Genomic DNA, 26,551 nt, shown 5'->3' with positions numbered 1-26,551 from the left:
CAGACACTGGTCACATCCAGTCCAGATGCATCCAGTCACATCCAGTCCAGATGCATCCAGTCACATCCAGTCCAGATGCATCCAGTCACATCCAGTCCAGATGCATGTGACCACCTTGAAGGGTTCTCCTGGCTTAGAGGATGCTGGGGGACCATAGTTCAGGTGGGAGAGACCAAGTCTCTTTTAGGTCAGAAGTTTTTGTATTTATTGAAAATCATTTATAAGTAATTTAGGTTGCTTTTTAAGCCAACATTGTTATGAAATAGTCTTGTTTTTTGATACAGGGTCTAACTTATTCCAGGCCATCCTGGAACTCACTACATAGCTGAGTCTGGCCTTGAATTCCTGGTTCTCCTGCCTTCGCTTCTCAAGTCCCAGAAGCACAGATATAGAACACCACACCTAGCTTTTATTGTCAAAAGTGGTAATTTAAGTTATATATACTCTTGAGATAACGTGGTGTCTCAGAACATGTATGCAGGTAGTACTTGTGTCTTTCTGAATTGTGTGACTAAAGCATCAGGTACCTAAATATCTGTCACTCCCTTAGAAAATGAACTAGCAATCACTCCAGTTAGGATCTCTGTCTATCCCTCTGTGATTACATCTCCTCTTCCCCGTCAGAAATGCTTAGTCTGTTTATTTAGCTTAACTGTCTAAAATTGCTAAACTCTTTTTCAAACTTGAATAGACCGAATATTACTTTCCTTAAAAAAAAAAAAATCCTCATTGCCTTAATTTAGAAAGGAAAGGCCACCCATGCGAGTGGACTCCAGGGCTTTATAATGTGAGTAGTGTGCTGCTGGCCGCAGAGGCTTGTCACTGCACAGAACACTGCGAGCCCAGGGCTCTGAGAATGCCCAGTTTCCAAACATGTTTAATTTGGCACCAAAAACCTGATCTGAAACAACACAGGTTTTGTTCTGGTCATTCCCCTCCCCTTCCCTTTTTGAGACGAGTTTTTACTTTATAGCTCTGGCTGGCCTGGAACTCAGAATGTAAATCAGGCTAGCCTTGAACTGTTGGTAATCCTTCTGTCTCAGTATCTCCAGTGATGAAATGACCGGAGTGAGTCACCACACCTAGCTACTGGCTCTCCCAGTATGTTTTAAACTACTTACTTTTAAAGTTTATTGTGATTGTGTTTATGTATGTGTGCATGGCTCGTGCATGTGAGTGCTGGTGTGTTTGTGTTACAGCGTGTATGTAGCGGTCAGAAGTTAACTTTCAGGATTCATTCTCCTTACACCATGGGTTCCAGGGTCATACTCAGGTTGGCAGCTGCTGCTGTGATAAAATACTGTAACCAGAGGCAACTTAGGGAAGACAGAGTTTATTTGACTTATGGTTCTAGAGGGAGGGTCTTTGATTGTGGGAAAGTTGTGGCATGGTGGCATGAACAGGAGGCAGGGTAATCACATGTTTATCCACATACAGGAGAGCAAAGAGAGGGAACTGGAAGTGGGAAGAGGTTTTTCCTCTCTGCACACTCTCAAAGTTTCCTCTCAAGACTCTACAGATCCATAACTTATCCAAACAGCACTACTTGGCTGTTGACCAACTATTCATATGTATGACCCTATGGGGGGACATTTGCCATTCAAATCACCACACGTGGCAAGTGCTTTTAGCAACTGAGCCATCTCTCCAACCCTCTGTATATTTTGAACTACATACTTAGTGTATTGCTGAAGTGCTTGGGTAGAGTGTGCTGCCCCAGCCTTCTAACACACACTGTAAATAAACCAGTGTGTTCTTGAATACCTTTGCAGTCCAGAGAGAGCCTGAAGACTGAAGTCACCAAGTCTGGGAATTGATATGGAACTGTCCTAAGTACTGTGTGAGTCAGCCCAACAGTACTGGTTAATACTGGTTCCTCGGGCATCTTTACTGTTGCATATGTATTTTTACCAGGGAACAAAGCCAGTAAACAGCTTTAAAGAAGTGGGATTTTCTTATGAATTAAATTTGAGGGATTAATCAGACTTCTAGAAGTCCTAGTAAGGTCGGTGTGTCTTTTCAGACTCTTACATAATTGCTATATTACATAAGTGCTCTGTATTTACAGCTGCTCTGGTTGTGACAGCCACATCAAGTGGCTAAAAAATGACTCTGTAACATTAACAGTGGTAATTAGTGAAGAAGCTATAGATGTTCCTAAAAGAACAATCGTCTTGTAATATTAAAAAATGGCTTTTCTAGTACTGTGTTGTGTCACAATTTTAGTTTCTCTAGCCTTTGGGTCAAAACAGCCAAAACATTTGTTCACTAGTAGTATGCCAGGATCATCTCCCCACTCTCCTGAAATGAAAATAGTTTTGTTTTCTCTGATGACAAAGGCAATGTACTCAAAAAAAAAAAAAAAAAGTAGTACAGAGGAAAAAAATCAGTATTTCCCACACCGAGATAATGTCTTCGGTGAATAATTTAACTATTTATAAAAGCGTAATCCTGTCTCCTTCTAAATAGATTTGTTTGCAAACTTCTCCATTTTATCTGATAATAAAAGTATTTTTGCTGAAGCAAAGTCTCATTCACTAACCCCCACCCTCCACTTTCCATGTACACACACACACACCCCCGCTTTCTTTCCTTTTTGTGAAATCTCTGCCAGCCACCAGGGTGCCTTTGGAAAACTGCCCTAGCTGCGCAGAGTCAGGGCTGCACAACAAGCTGTTGGCACCAGTGGCTGCCAGCAGTCACAATCCTGGAGTCTCTAGGCGCCACCCCAGCCAGCTCCGGGGACAGCCTCAGTTACAGGATGCCAGGCCTTCTGGCCCTTGCTTTCCTTTGGCTGCTTCAGGGACCCTGAGATCTTTGTTTCCAGGAAACGAGCTGGCCAGATGTGCACACAGATTCATTCTCTTTCCGGATGGGGTCCTGTTTGATCTGTGATGTAAATGAACGCAAGAGTGGCTTAAATCCTCCACGACCTTTTCCTGGCAGTGTTCATCTTCAGATTGCTCAGGCAACTAGTGCCACAGCTATTCCGAAACACAGAAAGGGCAATGTTTCTCTCCCTGCGCAGCTTCTTTCTCTTCCTTTCCCATGGTTGATTGATGCCTCAGACTTTTTCTTCTTCTCTGGTGCTGAGGATTAAACCCAGGACCGCGCGCATGCTAAGGAAGTGCTCCACCACCAGCCATGTCTTTCTTTAGATTCCAGTCTGACTCTGCATTAGCTTCCCATTGTTCTTATTACAGTACCGTAATAAGATGCCCAGAGGTGACCCCTAGGAGAATGTGAGGCACATGGGATGGTAGTGAGAAGGACACCGTAAATGCAGAGGGTCAGAGTGGAGTCTGAGATGAGTGTTCCATAAATGGGAAGAAATGTAGTATGTGGCCTTGGACCAGAGGGAAAGGCTGGCATCAGCTTGAAAGGCAAGCTTGGCTTGATGATGCAGAGCTGGGAGTGTGGGTTCAGAGAGTCCATTCACCCTCTGAAATACAGAGTTTTCTGTCAGTACTCACTGATCATAGCCCATTCACGACCTTAAATCTGTCCTGGTGTGATAATTAATTGTTCTGTTACTTCCCTCCACCCCACCCCACCCCACACCCACTCACACTTTAATTGCTGTTGGCAGGTAAGGAGTCTGAAACGGAAGGGGGATTGTGTTTCCAATAAGAAGTCAGTAACAGAACAGCCATGGAACAGAGAGGAAGAGAAATCTGACGTTAATGGGTATATTTAGCTTTGGATTGTGTCATTTAATACTTATAACAGCCTGTGCCACTAAATGCTGCCCCATCCTCACGAAAATATTAAAGATGTGGTTACCCATCCTGTGGAGTATTTTACATCACATGGGGAGAAGTACTTTGCAACTGTGATTAAAGCTAATGTCGACATGCCTTTTATATGTGGGTCCCCTTCCATCATGGAGGGAGGAGAAAAGGCCTGGTGACTAGAGGAGCTGGGGGAGGGGTGACATCGTCCTGCGGATTTGCAGTCCAAGGAAAGGACATGGCCCCCTGGTAGTGTTCTCCCAAGGCAGCCGTGGACTCGCTCTGCTGCTTCTCCATGCCATGGCCCATGTGTGCCCTCGCCTGTGGCTGGAGTTGGGATGTCAGTGAGGAAACGGAGGGAGGGAGGGAAGACGGACTGATGCTGCACCATGGAGGAGATGCTCTGCTGGATCCAACTCCAGATGGCTGGCCTGCCCATGGAAACCCTGCTGCGTGCTTGTCAGGGTCTTTGCATCATGAATGAACTGTTTCAATTTGTTATGAACCTCATAAACCCAAGGGCTGCCCCGAGACTCCTAACTACTATTTATAATAGGATTCCTGTAGGAAAATGCATTCCAGGTGCTCAGAAATTAGATTGCATAGGAACTTTGGAATGTAAATTTTATTTTTGTGGAGAGGCATTTGTCTGGATGTTGCCTCAAATGTTTGTATTTGAAAGTATTAAGATATTCTGGTTGGTATAGTGGCTTCCAAAAAGGTCACTGGATCCCTTCGTTGTATTCGAATGACTTCTTCCCGCTCAGATCTGTATGTTTCTTCCAGGACTGTTCATATCTGCAGAGGAAATAGGTGGAGTGGACACAGCCACAGTTTGGGGGATGGTGTGGATTCTATGAGGTCTCTTTAGTTCACAGTTCCTATTCGTCTGTTCTGTAGAGTTCTGCTTGGGAAACATGCTTCATGTTCATATATGTACATACATCTTGGTTAAGACAGTAAGGGTGATTCTTAAGATTAGATTTTTAAAGTTTCAGATGGGAAGTCCTAGACATCAGAATTACTCATAAAAATTCTTTAAAATTTTTTATTGGGTTAATAAAATTATGATGAAATTTAATGATAAATGAAAAAATGATAAGTAAAAAGTAATGAAAAATTTAAAATGTACACATGGAAGTCAGAGGACAGCTTCATGGAGTTGGTCTTTTTCGTCTCTCTCTTTGTGGCTTCCAGGAATTAAACTCAGGCCTGCATGGCCAGCACATTTACACAGTAGACTGTACAGGATTGCATTTGCATGGTTTGTTGTGATTCTGAGACCAGCTGAGCTAGCCAGGAGGAAGAAAGGCATCGGTCTCTATATCTGCAGAGATGCCTGATGAACCCAGTCTCTCTGCATCTGCAGAGATGCCTGATGAACCCAGTCTCTCTGCATCTGCAGAGATGCCTGATGAANATCTGCAGAGATGCCTGATGAACCCAGTCTCTCTGCATCTGCAGAGATGCCTGATGAACCCAGTCTCTCTGCATCTGCAGAGATATGCTCAGCGCCTCCTGTCTTTAGGAGCTTTTAGATCTCTAGCACTGAACAGGGAAATGAATGGAGAATTAAATGTTCCTGCTTGTTTGTGAGGGTTTATTCAATTCTGCTTTATGTGTCAAAAGTTTTAAATAAATAAGTGTATGTGTTGCATGCAGCATGTGTGTAGAGCCATGATGACAACTTCTGGTAATTGTTTCTCTCCTCCTACTGTATAGGTTCCAGAGATACTGGTGATCAGGCTTGGTAGCAAGCACCCGTGATCCTTTGTGTTAAACGTTAATATCCTTAATAGATGCTGGTCAGTTTGTCTTATGGGTTAAATGAGGTCATTTATTTGGAAGTTTCTAACAGAGTACAGAATAGTGGATTCAAACATTTGTGGGGTTGGTTTGTTTGTTTGATTGTTGGTTTTTTTGTACTTTGCTACTAGGTCTCACTGTGTAGCTCTGGCTGGCTTGGAACTTGCTGTGTGCACCAGACTGGCCTTAAATTCAGAGAGCTCTTCCTACCTCTGCCACCTAAGTGCTGGGAGCCAAGGTGTGTTCCACCACACCTGTCTTAAATGTTTGTTAGGTCAGAGTTTAAATATTATGAGTGTCTCATACTTTAGTGATCAGACAGGTCTTCCAGCCTTCATGTTCCTCCTCCCTCCCCTGTATTTGATTTTTAAAAACTAAAAGTTTGAGATAGAGTTCATTCTTGTTCTGGTGTTTTTAGGATGAGCTGAGTGAGGTTATCGATATTAAGGATCCAGATTTCACTCCTGTGACTGAACGGAGGCAGAAGCGCCTGGCTGCTGAGTTGGCCAAATTTGATCCAGATCATTATCTGTGAGTATGAACTTTTGTGACAGTTAAATAAGTTAGTTACTTTGCACTTCTTTAATTTTTTTCAGAATCTTTGAGCGTGTGTGTGTGTATGTGTGTGTTTATGTAGTTATGTGTGCATGTGGAGGCCAAACCTCAACAATGGGTGACTTCTTCAATCACTCTTTGCCTTATTTAACCTACCCTCTAATGGCTGTACATGTGTGACCTTTGTAAACTTCCTACTTAATTTATACTAGCAACCGAGAACTCATTTTTATTTTAATTTAACTTTTTATAGATGCTTTGTGAATTTGACATCATGTATCCCAGTCCTACTCATCTCCCAATCCGTTCATACCTACCTTCTGCCCTTGCGACCTCCTTCCCAAAAGCAAAAAAAAAAATCTGATTGTGGAAGCTGCAGTGTGTCACAGTGTGTCCCAAAAGTGTACCCTTTTGTCCATGCTTCTTTACTTGCAAATGTTCATTGCAACAAGTCATTGGTCTGGTTTGAGGCCTCTGTCTTCTGCTACACCATCAATCCTGGATCCTCACTGGGACTTCTCTCAGATATCCTCTTGTTGCCCTGTGTCATGGAGGCCGTACAGTTTTGGATTTGTAGGACCAGCCCTTCATGTACTTCAGCAGTTCATAGATGGGGTAGATGTTGGGGTGGGCTAACTCAAATTCCTGGATCTGGCTCAGTTGGTCAGTCAACCGCACCACCAGGATGAGCTCTCTGGCACTGCTCTGTCTAGCTCACCCAATGCTGCAGCTAGCAAGGGCCAGAGCCAGCTCTCCCACTCCCATGCCTGTGCCAGCAGGATCATCTCTGCTGTGATGTCCAGGTGAGGTGCAGGGTCTGCTCTCTGAGTGCTGCAGCAGGGAAGGGGCTGGGCCAGCACTCCCACTCATGCCCTCAGACTGGCTCACCCTCTGCAACCCCTGGAACCAGCTCTACTGGGCTCCCCAGGTGAGGTGCAGGGGCCACTTGCAATGGAGAACTCTTAATAAACTCTTTAACACAACCTGTGGGTCATGACTTTTGGGGTCACATATCAGATATTCTACATATCAGATATTATATTACAATTCACAATAGTAGCAAAAATTACAGTTGTGAAGTAACGACAAAATAATGTTATGCTTGGGGATCACCACAGCATGAGGAACTGTATTAAGGGGTCGCAGCGTGAGGAAGCTTAAGGACCAATGCTTTAATGGTTTCCTTACCATGCTTAAAGCATCAAACTTACAGGCATATTTGTTTATACTTGTTTCAAGTAGAATTTTTGTCATGGTTATTTGTGTATATAACTGAATATGTCTTGCTTTCCATAAGAATCCAGATCTATGTGTGCTGTATTTCTTGCTAGTCTAGGATCTCACTGGAACGTTTATCTGCCACCAGTTGCAGTGACCAGATAGTTGTCCTCTGTGCTAGGGTATCAGTAGACCCTAATCAGAGTTGTGCTCTGTTTCCCACTTGTATCCGCTGTGCCCTTTGCTGCAACCAGAACTGTATTTGGGTAAGGAACTTAATAAAACAGAGATGTGCTGTCTCTTACTGGCCAGATAACAGCACGTTTTTGCATTTTTCACTGGACCTCTGAATACCTGACTCTTTGAGTAGAGAATGAGTGTAGTTCATATGTCGATGTGACACTCTTTTGTTATTTTTCCCAGGTGATTACAAATTGTTACCCATATACCACAACCACCACTCTGGTATTTTGTACAGTGTTCTCAGCTTCTCATGTCTCCTCATAGGGTTATTTCACAAGGAGGAAAAGAGGTGAAGGGACTTGCCCAGGGTCACACCACTGTTAAGTGGGTGGGTAGGATTTGAAAAGAGGCTTCCTTTGCCACCCTGTGTTTCCTTTTCAAGCACACTGCTCGGCTCTAACTGCCCTTGCTCCTGTGATTAACATTCTCTCTCCTGTGACCCAGTGGGATACTAATTGGAATAGCAGAAGTGAAGCTTGTGATGTGCAAATGGAATGAGTGATGTGTGGTGATGAATGGCTGAGCATCCTAAGGGAAGCCAGGGAAGAGTGGACTGTGCTATACTGTGGAGGACATCTGAGAGACTCCGCTCCATTTAGACTGCCATTTCTAATTACTTTTATCTCTTCAATGGTGGTTTTAAAGGTCCACTGAAGAGTAATTTGAAGAAACCCATTTAGAATCATGCTGAATATTTAAAGTAGAAATTTCCATTGTCAGCAAATTTCTCACCCAGTCTGAAAACAGAATGAGCTTTCGAAGGCTGAAATTTTAAGTGGGAGGTAGCTTAATTAGAAGAACTGTCTAGAAGAATACGTTTGTGACCCAAGAAGACTCAGGTATTGAAATTTATAGTTGGCAGCATGACAATCTAAGCAGCCTGTTTCCTCTGCCTCTTGTGCTTTTTGTATCCAGGAGCTTATTCTCTTTAAATAACTTCAAGCTGCATTAATTAATGTACGGGTGTTACAACAGGCATGGAGATCAGAGGGTGACATGCAGGATTCAAATCTCCCGCTGTGTGGGTTCCTGGGATGGAGTTCAGGTTGTCAGGCTTGGCAAGGGTCTGTCCACTGAGCCTTTCGGTGGGCCCAGGAGCTCATCTCCTTAATAGTGTGAGTAGAATGTTTTTTATCATTTCTTAAGGAGTGGTTCTCAGAGAAGTGATGGCGTCAGGTTTCGAAAGGGCTTCAAGAAAACAAATGTGATTTTTAGCCTACACAGGACAGAGTTGAGCCAGCTGCTTATAAAGAGGGATTTATGCATTTCAAAGTAACATCTACCTGCTTTGGGGTTATGACTGTTTTGAAATCTGTTGTAAAATAGAGATCTAATGTGGTTTGATTGTTACATTAGCATGTCCTGCAGCCAATGGAGTGCCATGTGCAGTGATCAGTAAACCTCGTTGTTTCTGATTATTCTCTTTGACACCATTTGTTCCTTTTAGACATGATTTTAGAAATTTTCAATTTTATTTATTAGTGTGTGTGAATAAAAGTGAGTGTGCCATGTCATCAGATGACGTTTTCAGGATTTGGTCCTCCTTCCAGCATGGGTTCCAGGTGTCAAACTCAGGTCAGCAGGCTTGAGTGGCAAGTTTCTACTGTGAGCCCTTTGTAGACTTGGATGCTATTTTTACACTAAGGTCTGCAGACAGCGTCTTGAAGTATTCCGTAGTAGTCTTTCACCTTTATATATGGCCAAATATTTGTATTTCTTTTCCTGAAGATATTGGTTTTTTTTTTTTTTCCTTTCTACATTTGTTTTTGATTCTTCGGGGGGGAATTTTTATCATAACCAATTTATGAAATCTTGCTTATTTCTTTGGTGAGAACAGGAGAAGGATTTAATCGACATTTTAAACATCTGTGAGATCATGAAAACACAAAAATGATCCAAGCCCTTTTTGGAATACTATTTTAAGCTGTGGTAGATTTTCGTTATTAGGAGTTTGTTGAAGAGGCTGACACATTGATCTGTTTGCTTGTTTTTTTGGTCTTGTTTTGTTTTTTGGATGTATTGCGTAGATTGCAGCTAGCATTTGGAAGGCTGGAAGGGGTGGCTTTCTATTCAGCACTCTAAGCATAGGAAGAAGCATTGGATAAGACATCAGACTTGTTCTTTTGTTTGTGTGTGCTCTGGTGCAACAAGCATTTGTTTGAAAGTTTCCTACTCACCATCCTGCAGAGTCCAAGAATAGCACTTGAATGTGACAGATGTCTACACTCATGTCACTTTCATTCCAGTCAGGGAGGTCAGCATATCTGGTGGAGGGCCATTGTCTTCGCTAGGGTTTCATTGCTATGAAGAGACACCATGACCAAGGCAACTCTTAAAGGGTAAACATTTAATTGAGGCTGGTTTATAGTTTTAGAGGTTTAATCCATTATCATCATGGCAGGAAGCATGGCAGCATGCATGAAGGAGCAGAGTTCTACATCATGATCTGAAGGCAGCCAGGAGACTGTCTTCAGCAGACAGCCAGGAGGAGGCTTTCTTCCATGCTGGGTAGAGCTTGAGCATAGGAGGAGACCTTAAACCCCACGTCACAGTGGTCTTCTAACAAGGTTACACCTCCTCCAGTAAGGCCACACCTCCTAGCAGTACCACTTCTCATGGGCCAAACATATTTAAACCACCACAGCTATGAAGGAGCAAGTTCGAGTTTTTGAGAGGGCCTGGCATTCTACAAATGTCTGTTAGTTTTCACGACTGTTACTTGGGTTAGAACATAGTGATGCACACCTTTAATCCCAGCACTTGGGAGGTAGATGCAGGTGGATCTCTGTGAGTTTAAGTCCAGCCTGGCCTACATAGTGAGTTCCAGGACAGCTAAGGCTACATAGAGAGATCCTGTCTCCCCCTAGCCCCGCCAAACAAAACAAACGGAAAGCAAGCAAGCTGAGGTATGTCTTTGACATCTTTGTCTCACACAATCAATCCTAAAGCTGTGCTACGTCTCTCTTTGATTTCCTCTGCTTCACATTTCTGGCCCTCTTCTTGCATGGCTTCCTATAGCCTTCCGACCACCTCACAGCCTTCTGTGGGCTTCAGCAGATCTGTCAGCTGGGAGGCCAGCAGCATGATAGCTGACCCATGCTTGGTGCTCCACAGGTAGTGCTCCTCGGCTTCAGACAGCAGCCTCTGTCTCCTGAGCGTGACGGCAAGTGTTCTCTGTGATGTGGACCCTGCTACTTCCGTCAGTTCAATTTGCCTCTCCTTGCCTGTGCCTTCTCCAGAGGCAACAACTGACGCTTGCATATCCCCACCCACCCCGCTTCTTGTGTGCTTCTAACACATGCTGGCCTTTTGCTAGCTTGTTCCTCCCTGCATCATTTCATGATACCTCACCCCCTGCATCATTTCATAATACCTCACCTTCGAGCTGTGCTCAGACATCACTTCCAGAGACCTTCATCCTTTGGCTGGGTGATGATCCCCTCCTCAGTGGCTCCCCGATGTGCCCACCTCCCTCAAACCACATTGTATTCTAAACTTCCATATTTGTGTCCTTGGTTCTGATTAAATAGTGGAGCCCTTGTGGCAGGTTTAATCTTTTCCTTTTTCTTTGTTGCTATGTGTATGTGGAGTACATTCAATGAATTCAGTGACGTTTAAAAATGTGAAAATAACTGATTATGGAAAGCAGTAGGTCATGAATCATATTCATGTAACTCTTAATTTATAGACAGAGTAAAGAGCAAGCCATTAGTGGGCCTGATGGTGTTAGCCTACAGTCCAAGGTATGCTGGAGGCTAGTGAGGACTATTAGGAGCAAGTTTAAGGTTTAGAGAACATCACAAATTCAACACCTGCCTGAGCTATGGTGTGAGTTCAAAGCCAGCCTAGGCAACTTAGTGAGACTGTCCCAAAAATAAAAATAAAAATAAAAAGCAGACCCAACATGTGTGAAACATGAGGCTCAATCTCCAGTACAATACAGAACTGGAAAACAGAGTCACCCATTCCACTTGAGATTATTGGGATGTATCTGAGAATGTTTACTCAGAATAAATTTATCATTTTGGACCATAGGATGGGTTTATACATGTCATGCCATGCACGTGGAAGTCAGGACAGCTCATGGGAGGGAGTCAGTTCTTCTACCCTATGGGTGCTGCAACTAAACTCAGGCTTAGGGGCAGGCATGCATATCCTCTGAGCCATCTGACCAGCCCCATACTTGTTTTTTGTTTTTGTTGTTTTTTAAATCTTGGCCAAGATATATTACCTTTCCAGGCTCAGGCAGTGATGCTGGAAGGAGTAGAAGGCATCATGGATGCAAACTCTCCATCCAGTAGACTCTGGTGTACTTTACCCAAGAATACTCATCTTCAACTTGAAAGGCAAGACCACATGATTTCTGAGTGTGTCCTCAAAAAAAAGAGCTAAAAGTGTACTTTAAATGTCCTTTTATTTTTCTAGTTAAAATTAAGAGAGTACAAAGAATGGGGTCTTCTGGTATCTACAAAGGTTGTTTTCATCTTTTTCAACAAATTAAAACCAAGGAACTGTTACGATTAACATAGCTCAATAAAGTAGCATTTTAGTAGAAGTATTCACACTGGATAGTGTGTTTTGGTGTGTGTGTGTCTCAGTCTCTGTGGAAATGCAGAATCCTGAATGACATGCTCATCTGTTTGCTTTTTTTTTTTTTTTTCTTCTGAGTCTGAAAGACATTTCATTTATCTTAACATTGCTCCAACCTGAGCTACTCACAAATCTGGCATCAGTTCTAGAGGGCAGTGTGGTCAGTGTAGGATAAGAGCTCAGGGTAGGACAGCTCTTCCAGTGCTTTCTGTGTAGAGGGTCAGGAATGACTAAGGCCCCTTTTGTTAGGTGGTTACCGTTTGCTTTATGGGATTAAAGTCAGCACCACACTCAGTTTTCTCTCAGATTGTGTATTGAATTGGTGTAGTCTCTATTTCTGTGCAAATGTGATAAATTAAGATTAGAAAGAAAGTCAGTGCAGTCTGATTTAACAAGCCCGTTTCTTTTTGAGCAGAGCTGACTTCTTTGAAGACGAGGCAGTTGAGCAGATTTTGAAGTACAGTCCTTGGTGGAACGATGCACATGCAGAAATGGTGGCCTCTTTGGGAAAGAACCAAGAGCACGGGGACTCTGCTGCATTAGGTAAGAAACTCAACATTAGCATCATTTGTGATCTTAAAACTCATCATTGTGCCACGCCACTGCCCTTCATGTTTTGTGGCATATGATTTTAATTGTCCTTCATTGTGAAAATGGGGTTTTTGATAGCTAATTCTGCCTCTCGTCTTTGCCTTTCTTTGCTGGTAGATTTGAACTGTAAGGTACCATAGAATTCCACAGTAAATCACTCAGATTATTTTTGTTGGAAAATCCTTATGAACTAGTAAATGGATCTATCAGTAGAGTCCTTTAAGTTTTAATTGAGTATGCGTGAGAGAGATCCAGACTCATTCCCGTTCTAGTGAAAGAATTGGATGTGACCTCCTCAGTTGATTCACAGGTTAGGGATGAGGAAGCCAGAATAGCTGTCTTCCTTCATGTTTCCAGAACATGGTAAAGCAGTTGGAGACTGCTGAGGTGAGGATTTTACAGGCCACAGGAGGTGGCTGTGAACACAAGCATTACCCAGTGCGATAGATTTTGGCTGTACTGCTTTGTGCACTTGGCAGGTCGCAGGGGTGCACCCGCCCAGGAGCTATCTTAGATCCGAAAATGGAAAACATCCACACATACCAGTTAATTTTTAAATGCCTTGATTAATTCAAAGTCTGAGCACTCCTAAACATTCCCCTCTACCCCAGGCCAGTGGCCACTTACCCAAAACCTCACATGACTGGTTGGCTTTCTCTCCTGCTGCTACTGTATCCCCTTCTTCCCCCAGGCCTCCTACCTGTGTAACCCTAAGTGTCCCGCCCCGTGCCCAACCATTGGTCATGGCATCTTTATTGACAGATCAAAAAACCAATTGGGCACAAGGACCTTCAGCATCTGGACGTGCAGATTCAAAGCATTAGCACCAATCCCCAACAACCAGAGTCCTTTCTTGGGTGTGTATCTTCTCATCATGGGCTCCGATCAATACAAGCTGGTTGTTCTAAGTCTGTATAGTAGAGTAGTAATGGTTTCAGTTAGATCAGAGCAGGAGGCCTACATTGTCTGATAGGCTGATTTGGCTTTTCTTTATATACTAAAATTGAATTTCAGCATTTGATGAAAGGAATACATAGGTAAGAACATATATTCTAAAGATTTTAAGTTGAATGTAAACCTCCCCTCCGCAAGTTCTTCCCCCTAGAAGCAGTCACTGTTAAATTTTTAAGTGTATTTAAAATTAACTTAGGTTTCTGTTGACCATCAAACCCAGGGTTTCAGGTATGCGGAACACAGGTTTTACCCTCCAGCGGTATTCCCAGCCTGCGGTGTTTTTAAAGCACACATACCTCATGTAAAAGCTTCTGTGGCCGTGTTCTTGCCATCTTTGCTGTGGAATGTACTGGAGGTTGGAAATCTCCCACGTGAGCATACACAGATCACTCAACTTGTCTTGCTTGAAAACCACTGGCTGCTGTCCTTTGCAATATTTCTCTCATGCTTGGGGAACATTTGGACTCTCCTGCTGGCAGTCATTTGGGGTTTGGTTTACTCCTCTCACTGATAGTACAGGAGCCCTTTTCACACTCAGTCTGACTGAGGTAGCTATGGTGTCTTATGCACCAATTCCTAAAAATTGTCTTCAAGCTGTCCTGTCCAGTCACCTGCTGCCCACTCTCCCCCCCCCCTTTGGCATGTGGTATTGTGATTATTATATAATATGTATTAAGTAGTATTTTATTAAGTATTTTTGTGATTAAGCTTTGTTAGACTTAAGGTAATTTCCACCAGTAACTTTAGAAACTAGACTATTGATTCTGAGTATGGATGTGTGTGCCATTGTTTCTAGCGTGCTCTGGGGTAGCATTTGATCTGTGCTTACGAAGCCTTTGACTCCTTCCCAGCTAACAGACGTGCAGATGGAACAGGGCTGACTCCCTCTACTTAGGTAGAGTCTTCAGTGGGTCTCAAGAAGTTTGCTCCAAGGGCCAGCCACTTTCTCCAGTTTCTAGGTGTGTTGGTGAGGTAAGCTGGTGGCTGTGTAGTTGGGCTTTCTCTCCACCAGAGGGAGCTAGTTGCCCTGAAATCAGAAGGCAGCCTTCCCTCTGACTTCAGCTCTAGCTTGCTCTCCTCTAATCAATGGCACTGTGTTCTGAGGTCAGTTCTCCATGTCAGCAGAGCACTGAGTTAGAGCTTCTGTAATCTTAGCAGACTGAGCCAGTGCTCTGTCCTTTTAACTGCTGCTTCCAGGCCCTTTATCTGACCTGTGGCCTCCTCAAGCCAGGCTGGTGGTTCAGGCAGTCAGTCTGCTCAGCCATTATGGTGATTCATTCTAAAAGTCACCTTTTAAACCAGCAAGGGTGTGTGACCTGAGGTGGAGAGCTTGAGCTGGGTTGAGCAGAAAGGATCTCCTCCATTTCGCCAGGTGTAAGGTTAAGCATGGGCAGGACATAGCTGTGGGAGTCTTGCATTTAACGTCTCTACTCTTTGTGGCTGAGTGGCTGCAGCTTGGGTTTCTGTAGAAGTCTTCCCTGCCTGCCTCAGAGCTGCCAGCAGGATTGAATGAGGCCATGTGTGGGAAAGCTCACTGCACTGTGAGGTTAGAGACGATTGTTAGGGAGTGAACTGAAGGCAGGAAGCCAGGAGTAGGACGACTGCTCTGTCAGATTGCCACTTTGTACATTTTACAAAGCTTTAATGGCCTTGTTAATGAGATTTTTCTTTCATTTTATTCTTATTCAGATATTGAGTCACCCAGAAATGGAGGAATGAACTGAAGTATGTTGAGCTAGGATAAAGTACAGGAGAAAACGACATAAAACAAGAACTAGTTTTATAGTTCTATTTACTAAATTACACTCTGCTGTGTGTCTCTTGCCTCCTCCACAAGTGTCTGCCCTTCTCTGCTACCTGCCTTCCTGTTCTGTATTACACAGTGAGATGTTGCCACTTAGATAGGACAGTGCAGATGATAGAGGTGCACTGTGGCGTTGTCCTACAGTGTACAGTGGTAGCCTGCTTTGTATGAGTTCTAGCTATGCTACAGTTGGTAAACTTTGCCGCTGTCTTTGCTTGGGTAATGATAGTGGTCCTATTTATTAGACTTCAGAGTCACAGCAGGGAAACTTATTAGCATTTCCAGCTCTATAAAGATCCAGATTTTCCTCCCCAAAGGCTTATGAATGGCAGCGTTAGATGCCGTGCTCCCTCGGAGCTCTGGTTTCACGAGGATGGACTCACCACATTTCCCAAGTTGTCTTTCAGTGGTTAACATCAGCCCAAGAGTCTTGGCACATAATTGCTTGTTATGACACCACATAACATTTACAGTCCATGAACTTCCTTGCAGGGCCATCCTGTTTGGCACCAGTGAGCCCTGGAGTGTTTGTGGAGATAGCTGGCAGTGTCAGCTTTGAAAGTGGCAGCACGGCAGAGCTGCCCGTTTAGCTGAGGGCTTGACTACAGCAGTGTCTTGATCTGTCTCCAGTACACGTACAGTGTAATAGACAGATACGTGTTACTCAGAGGAGCCAGATTATGGATGACTGAATTGCTGATCTAGACAAGACAGTGGCGTTTGGGAGGGGGACTTAAAGTGGAAGTGAAGGTTTAAAAGTAACAAAAGTCAGAAGATATTTGGGAGAAAGGGTAAGCGTCTCAGCAGCATGTTCCTGTCTTATGAGGCTCCTTTGCAGATCTCAAACACAGCGGCAAGGTTGCTAATGTTGGGAGGTGGCCCTGGGCATGTACTTTAATGTTCATGCTCCAGGGTCTCCTCCAGCCCTTTTGAGCTTTGAGCTGGCTTTTGTTTCACTAAAGATTATTTTTAGGAGTATAATTATCTAAAATGTTGTGAGCTCTGCAGCTAAGTCACACAAATGCTTGACAAACGTTGCTTGAGGTGGTGATCACCCAGGTGTTGTTAGCACTGTGCCTGTAGGTATTTCCTGTGCTGCTGCTGGGTTAGACCTGATGTGTGCAGACTGTCCCAGGCTCTTCTTTGGGATGTGATTCACAGCCCTGATAAATTGGAATTTAGTGATCTGAGACTTTTGATTTCTGAAAAAACATCCTCATTTATTTTGTCTTCTGATTCTTTTGGTTGGATCAAATATAAAGTGGATTTGAGCTCAGAAAGCCAAAATGGAACCTAAAAATGCTCAGAAAAAGTTGGTATTTTAAGAAAAGCATCTATAAACTCAAGGGTAGAGTCAGGTAGCCTTTAGTCATTGAAAGTGATATATAATGTGTGGATATCCTTCCATATGGAATGCACCTTTGGAGCTTTGAAGTTAACTTTTTTCAGTTTGCCAGACAATTATGGGTCTAGTTACTTAAGAACTGAGATATGAACATGTAGAAGAGTCGATGTGTTTAAAAACAGTTTGGGGCATGCTTACTCTGTGATTCAGGAGTGCTGTGGAAGTGGAGATCTTTATTAGTCAGCCAGGGTATAAAGGCTTTTCTCTAGTGAGATAATATCACTGTGAACACCTGGTACTTTCCTATTAGCTAAATTAATGACTGTCTGGAAAACTGTGCTTATGGGAATCCTGTCTCAAATCTTCTTGCTAAATACAAGGTCTTAAATACTTTGTCGGGTTTATTTTCTTTGTGTATTGAATTTGTTTCTTCATGTAGCTTCTTTAAGTCCAATCATTCAACATGAGCTGAGTATTTCTTTTTAAATAAAGGCATCTTTAGATGAGTTCTTTATTGAGGCAAATAAATTGAGGCAATTATCTGTCTTATTTTATTTTTTAAACAATGCTCTAAAGAGCATTTTTAAACATTCTCTGAAGAATGCTTTACCTGAGACATACCTACGTTTCATTTTTAAAAATACACATTCCTTAGCCCTGATAGCCAGCAAGTTAAACGAGTCATTGAAGTCACGTGTCACTGTGGAAGCCATGCTTGTATAAGTGCACTTCTTCCTTCTTGCAGAGATTTGCTAACATGGTTGAAACAGTAATTATCTAAATATATTTCAAAACCTGCTTCTTTTACACTAAGTGCATTTTAATGAGTAAACAGAATTCTGTTTCTACTAATTTCAGTGTATTTAGGATTCTTTTTCCTAGAGGATAGGCTGGGAAATTTTTAAACAAGTCAAAGTGTCATGTTAAACTTGAGCTCATACAAGAGGGCACAAGTGAGTTTGGAAAACTGTGTATGAAAAGGGCTGTGGGAGTCAGCCTTCTGTCACTGTGACAAGATGTCTGAGGTAATCAACCAGAATGAGGAGAAGTTTGTTTCAGTTCTTGACTTTATTCCATGATGGTGACTCAGAAAATCATTCATCTATAGCCAGGATGTGAAAGAGATGGGAAGGGGTCGAATCCTCCCTCTGGAAGAGCTGGAGTCTTACTATCCTCAAGGCTGCCCCCGTGATCTCTATTCTCCCATTAGGCTCCACCTTAAAGATCCCACTGTGTCACAGACCCACCATAGGTTAGATAACAGAGCCTTTATTTACCTCATGGGTGTATGTGGAACACTTATTCAAACTAATGCAAGGGCTTATGTAATTTTATATGCTTATAGTCTCTTCTGAATTTTGTCAAATTTGGGTAAATAGGAGGGCAGTCTCCTTGAGCTGAGACATAGACTGGGCAGCTGTCTGTCTATCAGGAGAATGGTTTGGGAATATTAAAAGGCAGCCTGATAACTTTTGGTATCTGGACAAGGTAGCATAGAACCATATGTCTTCACGACTCTTCTAGTAAAAGGCCTCCTTGACTTAGAGCTGAGCACATCCCACTCTGCTAGTGGCTGGGTTTCCTTTCTTTACTTGCAGCTGGATGTGACTGTGTGCTTGAATACTGGCTCTTGGGATGTGATGGCGGCCAGTGATATGTGTATTTTCTGCATCCCTGTTTTAGAGAGGAGATGCTTGCTATCCTCCTCCTACTTTGCGCTTTCTCTTCATTTAGAAGATGATACAAGCATAGAACAGCTATCTTGGATGTATATAGAAAGAAGTTATATGCCAGGGAAGCCCAAGGCTTATGGATAAGCTTCCATCCCTTATCTAGGGTACTGGAACGAGGGGAACTTATGTTCTACTATCAGGGGATCTTCATTTTAGCAGTTTAACCTGCATTTACTTGTGCATTGTAAGTCATTCTGACATTTTTATATGAAGCACTAGAAGTGGAAATAGAGTCCCCTGCTAGTGGGATGTAAATTTAAAAGTGACTGATAAGAGACGGGAAAAATTACTAATTTGTAAGATGAGAGATCAATTGCACTTTTATTTAGAGGTAGCCAAACTTGGCAGTGTCATCCATGTCACTGGCTTTGGTTGCATAAAGGAAGAGTGGAAGAGCCAGGGAATCATGGACTCTTCTCCTGTGGTTTTAGAGAACCCTTGAGACCAGGCAACATGTGGATTGTTCCAGCAAGGCTCTGAGAAGACAGTGTGTGAAGCTGTGAAATTGAAGCCTGTGTTGTCTTAGAGACCTGAGGAAGTTAAGAGATGCCAGCCTGGATATCTGCCATGAAGAGCTGCATACTGGGTTGTGGCAAGCTGTGGTGGTTTGATTGAGAATGGCCAGCATAGGCTTTTGTGTTTGAATACTTGGTCCACAGCAGGTACAGCTGTTTGATTAGAAGTGTGGTCTTGTTCAGGAGGTTACGTCACAAGGAATGGGCTTTGGGTCTCAAAGACTGACACCATTCTCAGCTCTCTGCCACCTGCTTACAGATCAAGTTGTGAGCTCTCAGCTGTTCCTGCTGCCATGCCTTTGCTTTGTCATCTTTATCCTCTGAATCTGTAAGCTCAATTAAATGTTTTCTTTTATAAGTTGTTTGGATAATGATATTTCATCACAGCAATAGAAAAGTAAGACACAGCCTAGGAGAGAGATATACGTTTCAGGTCACAAAGCTGGAGCGACAGAGCCATCTAAGCTAAGCCCTTTGACACTAGTCATAGATCTACAAGATTTGGAGATTGTCCTGTTGGGTTTCAGCCTTGCTTTGGTCTGGTATTCCTCACTATGGCCATGTCCCTCCCTTTTGGGATATGTTCTGTGCCAGTATGTTGGAAGGATGAAATTTGCTTTTTGATTTTACAGGGGTTATAATTAAGAGACTACCTTGAGTCTCAGAAGAGCCCTTGGACTTTGGACCTTTGAACTTGGTTGAGACTGTGAAAGACTCTGAGGGCTTTTGAAGTTGAACTAAATGTATTTTGTACTTAGAGAGGCCATGAGTGTATGCTGGTGATTTGAATGGGAAATATCTCCTGCAGGCCCAGGTAGATAGACACTTGGTTCCTAGTTGGTGGAGTTGTTTGTAGAGATTGAGGCATGGCCTTGATGAAGGAGTACCTAGAGGTAGGCTTTTAGAGTTTTCTAAGCTCACCCTCATAGTTGTCTCTCTTTGCTTAGTGCTTGTGGTTGAAATACGAGTCTTGGGTTCCTGTTGTGTTGCTGTGCTTGCCCCACTTGCTGACTCCACCTTTGACTCTTCCTCTCTAGAACCATAAGCTTCCTTCTCTAAGTTACTTTTGGTCATGGTGTTTTATGATAGCAACAAACAAGTAACTAATACAGTCATGTTTTGCATGTAATAGCTAGAAAGTGAAATGCTTGAGTTTTAACACACTTTCTAACCATAACACTCTTTCTGGTTATGCTATAGATGGAGTATGTTACTTTGTATAGTATTGAGAACTAATGATGTTAGTGTGAGACTGACTAGAAAAGCATGTTACATGATCTTTCTGTAACTATAAAGTGACATGGTTGGACGGGGCTGGAGAGAGCTCGGTAGGTCAAGTGCTTGGTGTGTAAATGGAAGGCACTGATTTGGATCCTCAGCACCCACATACAATACAGAGTTGAGTGTGATAACCCACCTGCAAGCCTACAACAGAGACAAGGCCTCCCACAGTAAGCTGGCTAGCAGCTAGCCAGACAAGCGAGAATTAGTGAGCTCTAGGCTCACCAAGAAATATATAAGCATGGAGGAAAATACCTGATGCCAACCTCACACCTATACACATGCACACACCCACACAAGCATGTGTTTCCATAAACTATAAAATACACACATGCACACACACACACACATCCTGCCCCTTGCTGGCTGTAGCATTGAATAAGCTAGCTGGAGCAATGCTAAAGAGCTTGCCCTTGTGGTGTGGTGCCAGAGAGTTAGCAGGCAGACCAACTCAGCTGCCTCCCAGGCCCAGATCCAGGGCTTTGAATTGGCCCACCCTAACATCTGCCCCGTTTATGATCTGCTGGAGTGCATGAAGGGGCTGGTCCTACAAATCCAAAGCTTCATGATCTCCATGACACAGGGCAGCAACAATATATCCAAGAGTGCCTTTGAGGATCCAGGATTGATGTAGCAGAAGCCAGAGGTTTTGAACCAGACCAATGATGCACTGTAAAGAAAATTTGCAAGTAAAGATGTGTGGGCAAAAGGGTATAGTGTGGGAAACTCTGTGACGCTACAGGTTCCATGACAAGATTTGTTTTTTTCTACTTTTTCCTTTTTTTTTTTTTTTTTTTTTTGAGGTGGGGGGAGTTTGTAATGGTGAGGGATGGGATAATGAATGGAATTGGGGTACATGATATGAAATTCACAAAGAATCAATAAAAAGTTAGGGAAGAGAGATGTGTGGTAGATTGCCTAAACTATAGGCATCAAAGGAAACTTAGCAACTGAAGTCTCATGCTTACTTGTCTTCATGTAAACAAAGCATTTTGTTGTATCATTAACATTTAAGCATTTCAGTGTGTTGTTTTGGAATATGTAGTCAATATTTGGTAGAGTGGCTGATATATAAAAAGAAATATTTTTTCTCTTTTATCATGAAGCATTTAATGATGGCAGTGGGGGAAAATACTGTATTTGCAACAGTTGACAAAAAGCAAAAATACTTTGAAGTAATTTTAGTAACAAAATCAGCAAATCTGTCTGACAAGAGCCGGTGGTTCAGTAGAGTGGGGACTCGCTGTTCCTCTAGAATGAAGACAAGTCTTGAGACATGAGATGCTGGCTTCCAGATAGGTTTATGGTTACTACTTTTTAAATGTGTATTCGTGTTTTGCCTCCATGTATATCTGTGTGCCACATTTGTGACCGGTGTCTGCAGAGGTCAGAACAGAGCATCAGATCCTCTGGAATGGGTGTTACAGATGGTTTTGAATCATCGTGTCGGTACGGGGACTCAAACCTGGGTCTCCTGGAAGAGTGCTTTTAGCCAGTGAGCCATCTCTCTAGCCCCAAGTGAAACAATCTTAAAGAGACTTCATTTATGACTCAGAGGTTGGAAAGACATTAGCCAAGGATGTAAACCCAGAATCTGTTTGTTTGGGGTTTTTGTTCGTTTGTTTATTTAAAGGGTTGTTTGGGATTGTATTGAAAACAGTTTCTGAGGCAACATGTATTCCAAAGTCACAAATTTGGAATTTGGTTACCATTTCCATTTAATGTATTTAATTTATTCCTTGTGTGTGTAGTGTGTGTGGTATGTGTATTCCATGGCTCATGTGTGGAGGTCAGAGAATAACTTTGTGAAGTTGGTTTTCTTCTTCCCCCTTTATTGAGTTCTCAGGATCAAACTCGGTCGGCCATGATTGGCAAGTGCTGTCACCTGCTTAGCTATCTACTGGTCCAAAGATTTATATTTATAATTCACAAAAAGGTTTTCAAAACTTGACAAGCCAAACTACTCAATAGGGAAAATTGGAGAGAACACAGTCCAGTGGGCACTTTGCAGAGCAAATCCCGTTGGCCAACACAACTGGGCAATACCACTCTACACTTAGCCGAGTGGCACTGACTGAAGTGCCTGGTGTGCGTCACAGTTTTAAGAGGTTCTTGCTGTAGAACAGCTTTTCCCCACGCTATGTTCTCACAGTCCATCCATTACAGGGCAGGGAACTCCGATGGGTTCTCTGCTCGGGGCCTTGGGAGACTAGTAGCTCAGATGTGCCCAGCCTGTGGCCGGTGGGGTGAGAACTATGAATGCAGCCCAACACAAAACCCTAAATTTAAATAAAGCATGATGAGCCCCTTTAGTGATCTTTTTTGTAGCTATATTGTTTGGATCCTTGGATGTGACGATCATCATGACACAACAGCATCATTTTGCAATGTTAAAAGGTTGGACGTGCTTACCAGCCAAATATGCCCATCTCTCTTAAAAACTGGATGTCGTTTGCTACAGTTTTTCTCCAGGCTCACACCATTATTGACAGAATTCACTTCTCAGGAGCTGTAAAACCGTGGCCCCACTTTCTTGCCTGCTCTTAAATCTTCAGATTGTACAGGTCCCAGAAGTACCCGCCACACAGTCTTTTCACGGGCCACCTCACCAAAGGGCTATACCAGTTAGGACACCCTGGAATGTGAGCATGGCAGTGACTGTCCTGTCATCTTTGCCATACTGTGCTGGACAGAATCACCTGACAGGATCTATCCCACATAGGAAGTGGTGTCCCTCTTTGGAGGTCATCTTGGAAATCTTACCGTGCTCACTTAAATCCATTAAACTGGGACAGAACGGGAAAATCGTTGCTAACTTTATTGCCAGCAGGACGGGAAGTACGTGTAGGCTGGTGTGCTGGTAATTTATGTCAGCTTGACACAAGCTAGATTCATTTGGGAAGTGGGTAGCTCAGTTAACACAAAGGCCCCATCAAATTGACCGGCACCCATGTCAGGTGGTGCATAATTGTCTTTATTGGCACCTCCAGGCTCCTGCACTCATGTGCAAATGGCCACATACACATAGAAGCACATGTGTATGCTCATGTACACATACTTTAAAATAATAAGGATAAACCTTAGGAAAAAGATTAAGTGAGAAACTGCTATTGAAATTTCCTAAGTGTAGCAGTGTTGTGATAGGAGGGAAAGGTCTGGAAGGTTTAAACAGATGCATGGCTCTTAATAAAGCTGGAGACACCTCCTTTAAGAAAGTGCCTTATATGCAATGTTAAGGATAAAAAACTCTGATTTCGCTTTCTACATCCAAAATTCCAATTTTGGCAAATCTTCTGCACTGGTGGTTTTATGAACTTGAATGGCACATTTAATTTTCAGAACTGTGTTTTCTTCTAGTGTCTTTTTCAGAAGAGGAAAAGTATCAGCTACGAAAATTTGTGAATAAGTCTTACCTGCTGGACAAGACAGCTCACCGTCAAGTGTACTATGGTTTGGTTGACATCCTGCTGGCCTATTGCTATGAAGTACGTGTCACTGAAGGAGAGCACAGCGTAAGTCCATGTGTGCCAGTGTCGCTACTGCTTTAGCTAAAGGTAGCCCGAGCTCCCCTGTTGAGCGCAGAGCCTTTTGTGATAGCTGACTTAGGATCTGTCCTGCAGAAGTACCCATGGCGGTCACAGTATGGTAGTGGGGAGTCATCCTAGAGCATAATGCTGACCTGTGGTCTTGCCTCTTCTCTCTGGGCAGTGGATCTACTACTAGACAGTTATAGCAGAGCAGGGAAGTGTGTGAAATAAAGCCAAGGGTGGAAAACAGCCAGTTACAACACTCACTGGGTTTCCTCAAAGCGTTCATTCACCACATGCAGGAAAACCATTGCAGAAAGAATCTTAGCATACAGAAGGTGCACCCAGAAAGACTTGGAATTGCTACTCTTTCCAAAACTGGGATCTTTCTTTGGTTGTTGTTATTTAAAAGGTTCACCTTAGGTTGAGACAAGAGGATTGAGAGGTCAAAGCTAGGCTGAGCTGTGAGTGGAGAGCCTGCTTGCACCTGTTTTCATCTTCATTTGTTTGCTAAAGAAGCCACGTGTTGTTTGTGTGTGGGTGGGTGGGGGGTGTAAAGTCTGTGGGTTCAGCTGGCAGTGCCTCAGTCCATCCTCCAGTCTTTCAGTCAGTAAAGAGAGGAATGCTGGGAAAACACCAGCCTGAGGGCCACTGTTGATGATGGCCTAAGCTCCATTTTAGCCTTGTCTATACTTTCTGTTTCCTTTTTGATTATACAAAAAAAATTAGATTTTTTTTGGATTTTCTGTAATTCCAGTAGTTAGTAATAACCACAGTCACAAGATTATTTATCTGCCTAGCTTTTTCCCCTGTATGTGTGTGTGGAGGCCTGTGCGCGCACGTGTGTGTGTGTGTGTGTGTGTGTGTGTGTGTGTGCGTGTGTGCGTGTGTGCGCGCGTGCGTGCCTGTTTACTTTGTATTGCAGCACCTATTCTGTGATTTTATCCACTTAATTCACACAACATCTTAGTGCAATAGAGTTAAGAGATGCCAATTTTTTTGTTGTCTTGATTCTGTGAAATTTTAAAGTGACTATTGCAGTCTACATATGATCTAAAAGAATAATCTTGGAGCTATTTAGAGTGTAATATATATATATACACACACACACACACACACACACACACACACACACACAAACTATGTATACTCCATGGTTGATGGCTTAGTCCCTGGGAGCTTTAGGGATCTTGTTGGTTGATATTGTTCTTCATAAGGAGTTGCAAACCCCTTCAACTCCTTCAGTCCTTTCTCTAACTTCTATTGGAGACTTTGAGCTCAGTCCAATGGTTGGCTGCTAACATCCGCCTCTATATTTGTAAGGCTCTGGCAGGGCCTCTTAGGAGACAGCTATATCAGGCTCCTGTCAGCATGCACTTCTTGGCATCCACAATAGTGTCTGGGTTTGGTAACTAACTGTACATGGAATGGATCCCCAGGTGGTATAGACTCTGGATGGCCTTTCCTTCAGTCTCTACTCTACACTTTATTTCCATATTTGCTCCTGTGAGTATTTTGTTCTCCTTCTAAGAAGGACCAAAGCACACACACTTTGGTCTTCCTTCTTGTTGAGCTTCATGTGGTCTGTGAATTGTATCTTGAGTATTTGGAGCTTTTGGGCTAATATCTACTATCAGTGAGTGCATACCATTTGTGTTCTTTTGCGATTGGGTTACCTCACTCAGGATGATATTTCCTAGTTCTATCCATTTGCCTAAGAATTTCATGAATTCATCATTTTTAATAGCTGAGTAGTATTCCATTGTGCAAATGTGAACCACATTTTCAGTATCCAGTTCTCTGTTGAGGGACATCTTGGTTCTTTCCAGCTTCTGGCTATTATAAGTAGGGCTGCTATGAACATAGTGGAGCATGTGTCCTTATTATATGTTAGAGAATCTTTTGGGTATATGCCCAGGAGTGGTATAGCTGGGTCCTCAGGTAATACTATGTCCAATTTTTTTGAGGAACTGCCAGACTGATTGCCAGAGTGGTTGTACCAGCTTGCAATCCCACCAACAATGGTTCCTCTTTCTCTACATCCTTGACAGCATCTGCTGTCACCTGAGTTTTTGATCTTAGTCATTCTGACTGGTGTGAGGTGGAGTCTCAGGGTGGTTTTGATTTACATTTCCCTGATGATTAAGGATGTTGAACATTTCTTTAGGTGCTTCACAGCCATTCAAGATTCCTCAGTTGAGAATTCTCTGTTTAGCTCTGTTCCCCATTTTTTAATAGGGTTATTTGGTTCTCTGGAGTCTAATTTCTTGAGTTCTTTGTATATATTGGATATTAGCCCTCTATCAGATGTAGGATTGGTAAAGATCTTTTCCCAATCTGTTGGTGGCCTTTTTGCCTGTTGACAATGTCCTTTGCCTTACAGAAGGTTTGCAATTTTATGAGATCCCATTTGTTGATTCTTGATCTTAGAGCATAAGCCATTGGTGTTCTGTTCAGGAACTTTTCCCCTGTGCCCATGTGCTCAAGACTTTCCCCCACTTCCTCTTTTATTAGATTCAGTTTATCTGTTTATGTGGATGTCCTTGATCCACTTGGACTTGAGCTTTGTACAAGGAGATAAGAATGGGTCAATTCGCTCATCCGGTCAGAAAAGCACCTGGGCAGCTGGGGCGCAGGGTCGGCTGACACTCGCCAGCT

The 26,551-nt window shown here is 43.0% G+C and overlaps 1 protein-coding gene across 2 annotated transcripts in view; it reads left to right on the top strand.

The window, feature by feature from the left end:
- Positions 1-26,551, top strand: part of Shq1 (SHQ1, H/ACA ribonucleoprotein assembly factor) — a 94,296-nt gene that overhangs the window by 7,922 nt on the left and 59,823 nt on the right. Inside the window, exons 5-7 of one of the 2 annotated variants that reach the window (XM_021165304.1) lie at positions 5,956-6,068; positions 12,559-12,686; positions 23,724-23,878. In XM_021165304.1, coding sequence (XP_021020963.1) covers positions 5,956-6,068; positions 12,559-12,686; positions 23,724-23,878 — 396 coding nt within the window. The remainder of the gene's footprint in view (positions 1-5,955; positions 6,069-12,558; positions 12,687-23,723; positions 23,879-26,551) is intronic. The other variant, XM_029478869.1, reaches the window with a different exon arrangement.

Source organism: Mus caroli, chromosome 6 (genome assembly GCF_900094665.2).
Source record: "Mus caroli chromosome 6, CAROLI_EIJ_v1.1, whole genome shotgun sequence".
NCBI lineage: Eukaryota > Metazoa > Chordata > Mammalia > Rodentia > Muridae > Mus > Mus caroli.
The sequence above is the reverse complement of the archived record's forward strand: the minus strand, read 5'-3'. Positions and strand labels throughout refer to the sequence as shown.